Source organism: Lycorma delicatula, chromosome 4 (assembly GCF_047948215.1).
Source record: "Lycorma delicatula isolate Av1 chromosome 4, ASM4794821v1, whole genome shotgun sequence".
Taxonomy (NCBI): Eukaryota; Metazoa; Arthropoda; class Insecta; order Hemiptera; family Fulgoridae; genus Lycorma; species Lycorma delicatula.
In genome coordinates this window covers 205,017,938-205,031,536 of record NC_134458.1, presented here as the reverse complement: position 1 = coordinate 205,031,536, position 13,599 = coordinate 205,017,938, and the positions used below count along the sequence as shown (strand labels likewise).

Below are 13,599 nucleotides of genomic sequence, written 5' to 3'. Positions count from 1 at the left end.
GTGCAAACTAGCGAAAGAAGAGTGGATTAAAGAAAAGTGTTCAGAAGTGGAAAGAGAAATGAACATTGGTAAAATAGACGGAGCATACAGGAAAGTTAAGGAAAATTTTGGGGTACATAAATTAAAATCTAATAATGTGTTAACAAAGATGGTACACCAATCAATATGTAATACGAAAGGTAAAGTCGATAGATGGGTGGAATATATTGAAGAGTTATACGGAGGAAATGAATTAGAAAATGGTGTTATAGAGGAAGAAGAGGAAGTTGAGGAGGATGAAATGGGAAAAACAATACTGAGATCTGAATTTGAGAGAGCATTAAAAAATTTAAATGGCAGAAAGGCTCCTGGAATAGACGGAATACCTGTAGAATTACTGCGCAGTGCAGGTGAGGAAGCGATTGATAGATTATACAAACTGGTGTGTAATATTTATGAAAAAGGGGAATTTCCGTCAGACTTCAAAAAAAGTGTTATAGTAATAATACCAAAGAAAGCAGGGGCAGATAAATGTGAAGAATACAGAACAATTAGTTTAACTAGTCATGCATCAAAAATCTTAACTAGAATTCTATACAGAAGAATTGAGAGGAGAGTGGAGGAAGTGTTAGGAGAAGACCAATTTGGTTTCAGGAAAAGTATAGGGACAAGGGAAGCAATTTTAGGCCTCAGATTAATAGTAGAAGGAAGATTAAAGAAAAACAAACCAACATACTTGGCGTTTATAGACCTAGAAAAGGCATTCGATAACGTAGACTGGAATAAAATGTTCAGCATTTAAAAAAAATTAGGGTTCAAATACAGAGATAGAAGAACAAAATTGCTAGCATGTACAGGAACCAAACAGCAACAGTTGAAGAACATAAGAAAGAAGCCGTAATAAGAAAGGGAGTCCGACAAGGATGTTCCCTATCTCCGTTACTTTTTAATCTTTACATGGAACTAGCAGTTAATGATGTTAAAGAACAATTTAGATTCGGAGTAACAGTACAAGGTGAAAAGATAAAGATGCTACGATTTGCTGATGATATAGTAATTCTAGCCGAAAGTAAAAAGGATTTAGAAGAAACAATGAACGGCATAGATGAAGTCCTACGCAAGAACTATCGCATGAAAATAAATAAGAACAAAACAAAAGTAATGAAATGTAGTAGAAATAACAAAGATGGACCACTGAATGTGAAAATAGGAGGAGAAAAGATTATAGAGGTAGAAGAATTTTGTTATTTGGGAAGTAGAATTACTAAAGATGGACGAAGCAGGAGCGATATAAAATGCCAAATAGCACAAGCTAAACGAGCCTTAAGTAAGAAATATAATTTGTTTACATCAAAAATTAATTTAAATGTCAGGAAAAGATTTTTTAAAGTGTATGTTTGGAGTGTCGCTTTATATGGAAGTGAAACTTGGACAATCGGAGTATCTGAGAAGAAAAGATTAGAAGCTTTTGAAATGTGTTGCTATAAGAGAATGTTAAAAATCAGATGGGTGGTTAAAGTGACAAATGAAGAGGTATTGCGGCAAATAGATGAAGAAAGAAGCATTTGGAAAAATATAGTTAAAAGAAGAGACAGACTTATAGGCCACATACTAAGGCATCCTGGAATAGTCGCTTTAATATTGGAAGGACAAGTAGAAGGGAAAAATTGTGTAGGCAGGCCACGTTTGGAATATGTAAAACAAATTGTTAGGGATGTAAGATGTAGAGGGTATACTGAAATGAAACGACTAGCACTGGATAGGGAATCTTGGAGAGCTGCATCAAACCAGTCAAATGACTGAGGACAGGAAAAAAAAAATATTGGTGTATATTATACTTTAGAGTTATTTGTTTATTTGTGCATTGTAATGTTTAATATTATTAACGTGTATTTTTTCTTTCTGATGAAATGTTTTTACTGTACAGCAAATAAATATTGTAAAGTTTTAAAAATATTAATGCATATTCTTTGATGTAATGATTGTATCTCTGTTGTACGGTAAACTTTGTGTAGTAATAATATAATGTTAGGGCATGTAGTGAGATGTCTTAAATGTATCGGTAATGTGCTTTGTATATTGTATACTATAGTGAATATATATTTACTACATGTAATTCTACACATATAGTGCTGGGGTTGTTGTGTTCTGACGTATTTGTTTATAATAAAAAAAAAAAAAACAGATGATGATGACTTCAAAAAAGTCAGGAAGTCTAGGGTCGAAGCGTGGCGACATGTAGGGCCAGGGTGATAGCCTCTATGTCTAGGGTGTTTTTGGCTCGCCCAGTGGGGGTTGGAGCTCCCCGATAATGGTATAGAGGGCTCTCGAGGTGTGAGAGGGTCGTAGACAGCAAAGGACGTGTGCAACGCACATCTGGAGCTTGTAGAGTAGGGCCTGGGAGGGTAGCTTTCCAGCGGAGGGGCGTGTCGGCTGTCCAGAAGAGAAAGTTGGCACGTTCCTATGAGGCTGGAGGAACCCCATTGGGAAAGCCCCTTAAAGGGGTAAGTCAGGGAGGGCACAGACTGCTGCCACAACACCCTGAGATGTCTGTGTTGTGCCTAATGGTGGGGAATGGTTACCTTGGAGTGTTTAAAAAACAACCTTTTATCTTGGGCGATGCCACCAGCACAGCGGCCGGCCTGCCCATAGGTGGCAGAAGAAATGGGACTAGTTGACAAAAGAAATATGGGCCCCTGCAGACTGAATCCTGACCTTTAGAGATGGCTATACCGCCAAAAACATAGAGAACTGGGGTATGAGTTGACTAAGTTTCTTATTGGACACAACTATTTCAAGGCAAATTTGTGCTTATGGATGCTGAGATTTTCCACAGAATATGATTACTGCAGAGAGGAGGATACTGCAGATCATCATAACAACGCTGACAGAAGAAGTCCAGAGATGAATAATTCCCTCTGGAGTTCTTGAGTCTCCTTTGGGGCTAAACAGGTCTGGCCCCAAGATCAAAGTAAAAAAAAAGATTAGGTATTATAAAAAAATAACTGTAGGACCTGATGGATTTGAGAGACGTGACCAGTAATGGGTATGTGGCGAACACAAGACATATGGGATGCTGTGATGATACTGTAAGGTGGACCTGACATCCCATGTTGTGGAGGGGGAGGGATTTTAATGGGTAGGTCCACAAGGGGAGTCCCACATTACTGTCAGGTTCAAGACCACATGGTACTCGTAAAAAGTTCCCCCTCTGATGGAAAAAAGAAAACTTTTATCCGTTTATCCCTTCACACATCTTGTTGCGCTTGTTTCAAAATTATAAATAAAACTTGCTTTAATCTACATAAAACAAAATTTTAAATATGTAAAGTATAAAAATATAATAAAATTTAACCAACTGGTACTTGAAAAATTAGAGATGCAAGATATATTGATCAGTTCCATGCATTTAACTAAAATGTTAAAACACTTCTTTCATATGTTTTTAAATATATAAAAACAGTGCTTTATTTAAATAAGAAATATTCAAATCATTTTCATTTTTTTATCATTTACAGAAAGACCGTAGAGGTAAAATAATAATACTGAAACACGGAGATCTAATCAAAGTATGAAAAGGAGTAAGCAGTTAGGAATTCTTTAGACTGCCATATCCAAATGATTGGTGGTAATAATAATTGATATGTCAATCCAAAATAATAAAAGCTTATAATAATAATATTCAGCTTCTTTATGACATAATACAAATACTTGGAATCTTTTGGGATCACGTGTCCTTTTTTCTATCTGTAACAATCATGAATCTCAACTATATGTTATAAATAACAATATGTCATTGTTCCTGAGTGTTACTCTGCTATATTTATGATATGGCAGTCAAGAACTTTGAGATTAATAAAAATTGAATAAACTTCAGAAAATTGAACAAATAGTTTTTTTTTCAGTTTATGCTGTTTAATCTTTTTAATAAATGAAGTTTTCTTAAGTATGTAATTACAAATAATCCCTTTTAGGAACAGGATAACTAAAAAGGCAATTTTTGAAGTTTGCCCTTACAGCCTGATAGTTTTACAATATCTGTCTGTAACATCTCAGGAAGTAGCATTCTGCAAATTAAATGGTGTAAGAAAACATAAAATGACAATGGCAAAAAACAAGTTCAACAAATTAATTCCCATGGATTAACTAGTTAAGAATATTAGATAGATGCCATTTGATTTTTTTAGTGACCAATGACATAGCAGTCAACACCACTTAAAAAAATAATAAAAACTTTCTTAAATATACAAATGAGATGTAACAATTATGACAACTAATATAACTGTACAAACTTTGACAAAGGGTGGTTTTCAATTCCATCTACAACAAACTGAATTTTAATTATAATTCTTTGTAAATGGTTTTCAACATTTTCTGTTTTCTAATTTATTGCAACTGTCGTAAATAAAATCATAAAAACTTATAAGATTATAAAACATAAAAACATTAAAAAATATTATTCATTCTAGTTTAGAAGCTCAGTTAACATACAGAGCAGAGATGGATTGCTGGACCAGAAACTGGCTTCTTGCTACCTATGATGTCCTGTCATATAATATCCCCTTCACTGAACTATCACCAATGACAACAACACTTCAGACATCCAAGGTATTAATACCTTTACAAATTAAATACTCCAAAGTGTGATCAGACAAAAAAAAATTGATCATGAATTGGAAACCACATAGAAAAATGTATATATGAAACTCATTGAGAGCTTAAGATAATTACACATAGTCCCATTAATATTACTCATTTTAATAAGATAAACAATATGTTACTTTCATTAAACATTACAAAATGTTACATTTTATTTTTTTTAACAAATAAATCCGTTAATTTTTTATTAAATTTTTTTTTAATAAACTGTGCATCTGCTTGGTAATGAAATCTTGGCTTACACCATGATTTATGGTAGATCTACACTAATATTATAAAGGGGAAAGATTTGTTTGTTTGTATTAAATAGGCTCCGAAACTACTGGACCGATTTGAAAAATTCTTTTTCCATTAGAAGCCGACATTATCCCTGATGAACATGGCTACTTTTTACCGCGTTATTTAAGCAACATATTTTAATTTTTCTATCATTGTAATTCAGTAACTAGCAACTGTCCGTCGTCGTCGTCGTGTCTCTCTTGACGCTCGTGTCCCCACCCCCGCCTGCCCCTGACCCCTCGCCACGTCCACACACCGCTCGGCTAGCTAGGCAGCAGCATGTGACCTAAGCGTCATTGCGGTGCGGGAGGGGAGTCAATGTCACAAAATAAAGTGCCGCGCGGCTCATTCGCGCGGTCGGTCGGCTTCCTACGCAGCGGTTGTGTGCGATATCGAATATTTTTCCTTGAAAATATTTTGAATTTTTTATAATTTTTTAATCACCACTTCATATACAGGCTAATTCCTGTTCAGCATGTAAGCAAATAATTTAGTATTAGTTGATGTAGTATTTAGTTTTTTTATAGTTTCAAAATGCCCACAAGATTAAGATCTCAACTTTCTAGAAATAGTATACAGGCTAGGGCAATAAAAATAATTTCAAGAGTATTTCATTTAAAGATGAAAAAATTCATAAAATTATTCACAAAAGATGAAATATTCGGCAAAGTGAAATGTTACATGGCAAGTGTGGAGTGGCAGAAGCGGGGTTTACCTCACTGTCATTTGCTGTTTTGGCTAGAAAGAAACATTTAGCCAGACGAAATTGATAATGTCATAGTTGCGGAACTGCCCAACCAACAAAACGACTCGATATTGTACGATATCGTGACTAAAAATATGGTGGACGGTCCATGCGGAGAGCATAACTTAACAGCAGCATGTATGAAAAACGGTATCTGCACAAAAAAATACCCTCGACGTTTCGTCAACTATACCCAAACCGGAGAGGACGGATATCCAGTTTATCATCGTCGCGATGCCGAAAATGGAGGCCAGAGCGCTACGCTAAATATCAGAGGAAGTACTTTCAATATAGATAATAGGTGGATTGTCCCTTATTCTCCGTTATTGAGTAGGATGTTTAACGCGCACATAAATATCGAGTACTGCCACTCGGTTCAAGCCATCAAATATATTTGTAAATATATCAATAAAGGATCTGACCAAGCTACTTTTAGCGTCAAAAACCCAAACGATGAAGTGGAAAACTATGTAAATGGTCGGTACATAAGTACATCCGAAGCTGTTTGGCGAATTTTAGAATTTCCCATTCACGAGCGACATCCTACAGTCTTGCAGTTAGCCGTCCACTTAGAAAACGGCCAAGGGTGTATTTTACCGCAGAAACGGCTGAACAAGTGGCCCAAAACCCTGAACGACTGCAACAAATATCTTACTTTTTTAAATGGGTACACCAACCGTGCGAAGCCGGGCCGGGCTTCGCACGGACATTTATATTCAATAAATTAAGTGATTCCGACGCGGACGAAGTCGCGGGTTTCAGCTATGTATCAAATAGTCGTTAATTTTTGCGAATCAATTTTCACAATGAAGTACTATTTGTAACGAGTGAATAAATCCCACGCGAACGAAGTCGCGGGCCACGGCTAGTAACAAAATATTAAAAAAAACTAAGATTATTACTTTTTTTATGAGCTGATGATTTAAACAACAAATAAAATATACAAATACATACTTCTATAAATGAGGAGAGTGCAGAGTTGTGATATAAAATATCAGCCAATGTTACAGTTCCATTTGTCAGCACCTTAACTTGATATTTACAATGCCATTCACTTCTCACAAAATCATTCCATAGACTGTAAAAAAAAAAAAAAAAAAAAAAAAAAACACCAAAAAAACTTACATTTTAAATTATTATTTACAGTATTTTCAGCTATCAAATAAAAAAATATTTTCAGTAAATCAATCAAAATTTAATCAATAGTTTTATAGCAACAAACTTCTAACGAATTACTAAATAAAAATTTATTAATTTATTTCAACTAAATTAATTATCACATGAAAAAAAGAAGAGAGTTGAGGTTATGAAAGTTAAGGTCGTATTTAAAATATAAATAATTTTTTCCCCATACTCTATATACAAAAATGTGCTGAATAACAAAAAAAAAACTGCTGAATATAAGAACTAATGAAATTAATTCTGGTTATTAACATCCATCCACAAAACATTTATTTACAATTAGAGTAATATATATGAAATACATTAAATGTAACATGGCAGTTATACCACAATATAGTTAATTTATACAATATTATAAACTGGATTCAAGTAAATTTATAGTATAAATATATATATACCGTAGAAATAGAAGTACTTGAAAATTGTATACTTTTTTTATGAAGCAGAATTAATTGATTAGTAAGACAAAACTAGAAAAAATACATTGTATAAAAAAAATTTCTCTACAGGTCTCACCCTTTATAGGAGAAAAATAGGTTTTAGATATTTCTTTAGTTACAAAATACCCTTAAGAAAAAAATACACAAGGACAAAAAACCCAGCTGATAATGATGTTGAACTTTCCTGAAATTTATATATAGGTTTAAAATTCAACCAAGCAAGATAAAGTTTAAATATTATTTAGCCTTACAAACACACTTATTTTTTTCTAAAAAATAATAATAAACAGACTTTCTAAACTGATTTTTTACACCAACTTCTTACTAATTCGGCCTTACACAAAAATCCTTTATAAATGAAATATATTTAAAAATATGAAATACTTTGTGCTCTTTGAACAAAAATTATTTCTTTAAATGTTCTTATTTATCCCCCAATACCACAATGAAAAAGAATATTTATTGCTAGTCTGATAATGTTTCATCTTCAGAAAAAATTTCAAGACAATAAGTTGAAATAAAAAAAAGTTAGAATGATGTATAAATAAAAGCACTTTTAATATATTCACATCACATTAAAATATGGAGAGTGATTAATGATCACAGATCTTTATAAAAAACAGATTTGAAAAATGTTTTATGTTTTAACAAAATCTTCTTTATTTTTTTTATTTTTTGGAGGAGATTTTTATGGGGAAACAACCGCAAAGATGATTATTGCTCAAAACCCACAAGCAAAAAAATGCTACACCATAAGTAAACTAAAAAATAAATACATAATTTTTCTAAAAAAGAAATGGGTCGTAAAATCTCTTAAAAGTTTCCAGGAAACATACAAAGAAAAGTAAATAAAGAACCCTGCAAACTACAAAATAAAAAAATTGTCAAGATGATGTAAAATTAAGCATTCAGAAAAAGAATATTTACCACTACTTTTTGACTTTCAGGAATATCTTTAAAACATCAATAATGTTAAAAGAATTTATATCTAGAAGAAATTTATTTCTATAAGAAAAACACTTATTAATTTTTAAAAAACACCTAACTACAGACTACTCAATAAAAATCAGTTAGCTGAAGATGGTACGAAACCAGCAATGACTGATACTACTGTACTCAGTTCTCAGATAAGGGACAAAAAATTCTGTTGTTAGATCTAACCAACATAAAAGAGGTACCCACAGCTATTTTATTATCTTTTATAGAGGGACAAATCAAAATCTAAAAATACATATGAAGAATGTTAGTCATGAAATTTATTTCACAGATTACACATTGTGTTTATACGCAAATGGGGATATTTCTAAAAAGTATTAATGATAATTAATTTTATTCTCAAGAGTAATCTGCAATTTCTTTTGAACTTACCTTTCGAAAAAATAGATTCTGTGTATGTACTGTACAGATACTGCACTAATTCAATACATCTATAGGGATATTTTAGTGGAAAAATCATGAAAGAATTTTAGTAGCTCTCATTACCAATTGTAATGTCAGAAAAATGATGCTGACATCAACCTCATATGCAGTCTATTCTTTATCATTATTTTCTGCTTCTGTATTTTTACTTCCTAAATAATGTATAAAGCATTAAACAACGGAAATATTTTTCCCCAGTATTTCCCTGACAGAAAATCAAGCTCGCTTCCAAATTTTTGACACTAAACTGCTGTATCGATTCTGAGAGTGGCAAGTTATCTTCCTCCATCACTGTTGGGTAAATTAGTATTTATGAGTTGTGCTTTTCTAGAGCAATTTATAATTTAATGCTTTATTACATTGTTACAAGCACTGTTTAGAAATTCTATCATCTAATAAATAAACTGTCACAGAATTCAAGGTATCCAAACAGAAATCAATTTTTATCGCTTCCAGTAGAGACACTTTAGATTTCTAGCAACACTTTGATCACTATGCTTTAGGATGATTATAGTTTTCTGGCAAAAAACTAGACTATTGTTAGTTTATTTAACTTTGAATGGATTAAGTAACTGCCATCACTTTCTGAGCTCATCTTCAAAAATACTAGATGACATTCACACATTACAGTTCTGTTCAACATATAGTTTCCAGGAAGTTTATGTTCCTGGAATGTTCTTAAAACATTTACTATTCTGATTCCTCTCAATAACTAAAAGTTTTCTCTTTTTAGTTCCCATCACATTTGCAAAAATAATTGTAACCATTTGTTTGGAAGGCTTCCCACCAAATCCATATTATTTTTAAACCTTAGTTTTGGAAGACATTAATTTATAAGAAAAATATTCCTACTTTGTTTTCATTAATTAGTCTTCATCTTGGTATGATCATTTGAGATATGGTCAAATGTTTCACACTCAATCAGCTATTATACTAAGATCCACGTTTTGAAGGATAGAAATGTCAAGCTCCAAACAACCTGCAATTAAAATGACTAAACAATTTTTAATTAAAAATGTAAATCTTCAGTTACAAATTTCTTTGAAATATTTCTACAAATTACACCAAAACTTATAATTTAAAAAGCATTTAGGTGAAATTAAAGTAAAATATCCAAGTAGTATCAATTATGCACATCCAAGCAATGAGAAAACGTGGTGACCAAGAGAATTTGCTGAGTGTTAATAGGTAACAGTTTGACAGGACTGCTGAAAAATAATGCTAAACTGAATTAATATAATTGTCAATACCATAAAAAAAAGTTCTGCTGTAATTTATTCATCACATATATCATGTACACTTTTTTCTTAAATGATAAGCAATACACAGTATATTTTTTTATTTGATGGTCTGAATCCAGAAACATCCACTAGAAAACTACTGGCCTAACAGTTTAAGAGTAACTAAATGTTCAAATAAATCTTCATGAGATGTAATGAAACTGAAATAAGTAAACAGAATAAGAATACCCAGTCAATGGCATTAATACAAATGAAACATTAACATAATTACAAGAGTTGAAGTTATAATACAAATAAAATAATATGACCTTAAATTAAACACAGTCACTACTGAAGATTTATTATTTATCAAAAAGAAAAAATTACATTTTTCCCAAACCCCCAGCCATAAACATCATAAAGCAAGACTGCTGCATCCATTGAAATAATCAGATCCTCCTTACCCTAAAATACACAATTCGCAGACGTTTGAAACATCTGACTGAAAATAACCTTTTTAAGTATTTTATTAGCAAATAAAGTGTCCTGAAAGAAGCATCAATTACTTAGAAAAACTAAATTCCAGAAACCATACTTGACTAGATAACAATCTCAAGAAACAACCTCTATGATCCATAAATGAATCGGATATCTTTGAACAGCTTCAACACAATCAGAAAAACAGTCACCATAAATCTATATTGAAGCACAGTACTCTAAAGACTATTCTAGAACTGATCAAACCAGTATACAGAGTGAGCAACATAAAACTGAACCCATAACGTAACCAATGCAGAATTGGTAGGTTATGTTAGAATGAAATTTTATGAATGATACAGATATATTAAAGAAAAATATAAAATGTAATTTAAATGTTGGATTCATTTACCTTATTGTTATAAAAGATGTTCAAAATGACCACCCTGGGCATCAATGCACTTTTGTGCTCGACTGATCATATTGAAAGTCGTCTGACGCAAAAAACATTATTGTCAGTTGCATTGATTTCTCGTTGAATCACCTTCAGTTCATCAATATTGTGGGAATTAGATGCATAAACTCTCTCCTTTAAGTAGGCCCAAAGGAAAAATCGCAAGAAGACAACTCTGGGGAACGTGGAGGCCACTGTCCTCCACCAACAGCTCGTTCATCTGTGAAAGCTGCATGAACGTGATTCAGTGAAACATTTCATGCGTAACATGTTGCTCCGTTTTGTTGGAAGAAACTGTATTCTTTTTCATTATCAGTTAATTGTGCATAGAATTCTTCAAAAATTGTGAAGTAAACTTGTGTATTGACAGTCTGGTCAAAAAATATTGGTCCCACTATATGATTACCGGAAATGGCACACCAAACACCAATTTTCTCATCGTGAAGTGGATGCTCGAATAACTAATGAGGATTCCTTGCCATATAATACTTGGTGTTTTGCGAATTAACATGACCGAATAAATGAAACCATGCCTTGTCTGACTTGAAATACGACATTGGGTCTATCTGTCCACCAACAATGTTTTCAAGAATCCAGTTGCAATAATCAAGTCATTTCGGTTTGTCTGTCTCCTTCAGTTGTTGCACAGTTGTAACACGGTATGGTTTCAATTTTAATTCATGAATAATTTTTACAAGATGTGTATTTAATGCCACATTGTTGGGATAACTTGCATAGTAATTTTTTTGGACTGGCACTAGTTCTGCTTTCAATATCGGCAATGGCCTGCGGAGTCCTAACGGAAGGTTGCTTATTTCATTATACATTTGAAACCAAACCTGTAGTATAACATTTTTTAACTAAATTGTGTATGCTAATCTTCACTGATATACAGACATCCTGGAAATTTTTCTATGAATATTTGACATGATAATTCAAACGATCCAGAAAAAATATAGGCCTCTAAGTTCATCCTCTCCTGGACTGAACAAGGCACTTTACACAAACACAACTGCACTCACAATACTGCACTGCAACAAAACGTATACTGCACTGACACATAAACACCAGACAAATAGCAGCAACAATCAGAGTAACATATACATCCACTAATTGCTCTAGTTATGTGAGAATCTTTCATAAATAGTAATGGGTCGTGGTTTCATTATGGGTTCAGTTTCATGCTGCTCACCCTGTATTATACAGATGTAAGACAGATTGAGAATTGAGAAAATAGCAAGAAACCTACAATAACAGTTCAAGATTTCTACTAGCTAACATTATCTTACCAATATTATCAGAAAACATCAGTTTACAATCGAAAGTACACCTATATCCAACACTACATCCTCTCCATGCATATAATACTGGCCTACCATACTAATCTTTAAAAGCCAATATTTTCCTAGAATTTGTAACGATAATTGTTTTATTAAGAGGTGAATGCTGTTAATAACAGATCAAACATACATCTTACCAATAACCAGATGTGAATTAAAGATAAATGACAGTAAAAAACAAAAATAGTAATAATAAAAACAATAAACAAAAAAAGTAAATTAAGTAATATACCAATAATAAAAAAAATGTAAATTCAGTAATATACTAATAATAAACAAAAGTGTAAATTTAGTAATATACTAGAAACAGTTAACAGCACACTTTCCGTGTATGACTAGCCAAATTTTCTAGTTAATTGTTTTTTTTTTAATTTGCAAATCATTCATTATGTTGTTAATTATTAAATTTTAATTTAAATATAATAACTTTTTTCTGTATTGATCATGTAACATTGTTTTGAAATAAAACAACATTAATAAACATAATAATTATTTTATTAACATATTGAGATATCATTATTATTGTATTCTTTTTACTCAAAATATATATTTTATTTTGATTGATATAAAATACCTGTAACTTGTACTATAATTCAAACTCTCTTTCTCTTTTTCCTGTTTAGCCTCCGGGAATTACCGTTCAGGTATTACTTCAGAGGATGAATGAGGAAGACATGTATGAGTGTAGTCTCAGTTCGAATCCTGAAATGTGTGGTTAATTAAAACCCGACCACCAAACAATACCAGTATTCACGATTTAGTATTCAAATCCATATAAAAATAACTGCCTTTACTAAGACTTGGAACGCTGAAACTCTCGACTTCCAAATCAGCTGATTTGGGAAGACACGTTCACCACTAGATCAACCCGGTGGGTTGCTATAATTCAAACTGGTGAATTTTTTGTTCACTGCAATGAATAAGCAAGTAGCATGGGTACTATCAAAATGTGTGTTACTTGCAAATGTAGTTTAATCTGAAGAGAAAGATTTTTTATGTTTTTTGTTTAAACATTTCATTGTAATTTTGGTTACAAAATTATTTAAAAATTAAAATTTTAGATAGTTTATTTCCAGTTTAATTACATTTATTACAGTTAAATTTATTACAATTTTAACATTTCATTGTGAGTAAAATTTTAAATGACCAAAATGCAATGAATGTATAGAGTGGAACCTCAGTTTACAAACTTAAATCAATTCTTAAAAATGTTCATAAACCAAAAAAACTTATTCCCATTAAGAATCAATGTAAAATGGATTAATACATTAAAAGATCCAAGACAATGACCCTTTATTATCTTTACTTTGTATTTCAAGCTTGAAATTCTAAACACACCAATGGAAATTCATATTTTAACTGAAAATGAATTAGAATAAAACAAAAAAATAATATAATATAATTT

At 31.9% G+C, this 13,599-nt stretch overlaps 1 protein-coding gene across 1 annotated transcript in view; it reads right to left on the bottom strand.

Annotated features, from left to right (window-relative positions):
- pkaap (A-kinase anchoring protein pkaap) overlaps nt 1-13,599 on the bottom strand; it is a 61,073-nt gene that overhangs the window by 26,427 nt on the left and 21,047 nt on the right. Inside the window, exon 3 of the mRNA XM_075365073.1 lies at nt 6,617-6,740. Within this exon, the coding sequence (XP_075221188.1) occupies nt 6,617-6,740 (124 nt within the window). The remainder of the gene's footprint in view (nt 1-6,616; nt 6,741-13,599) is intronic.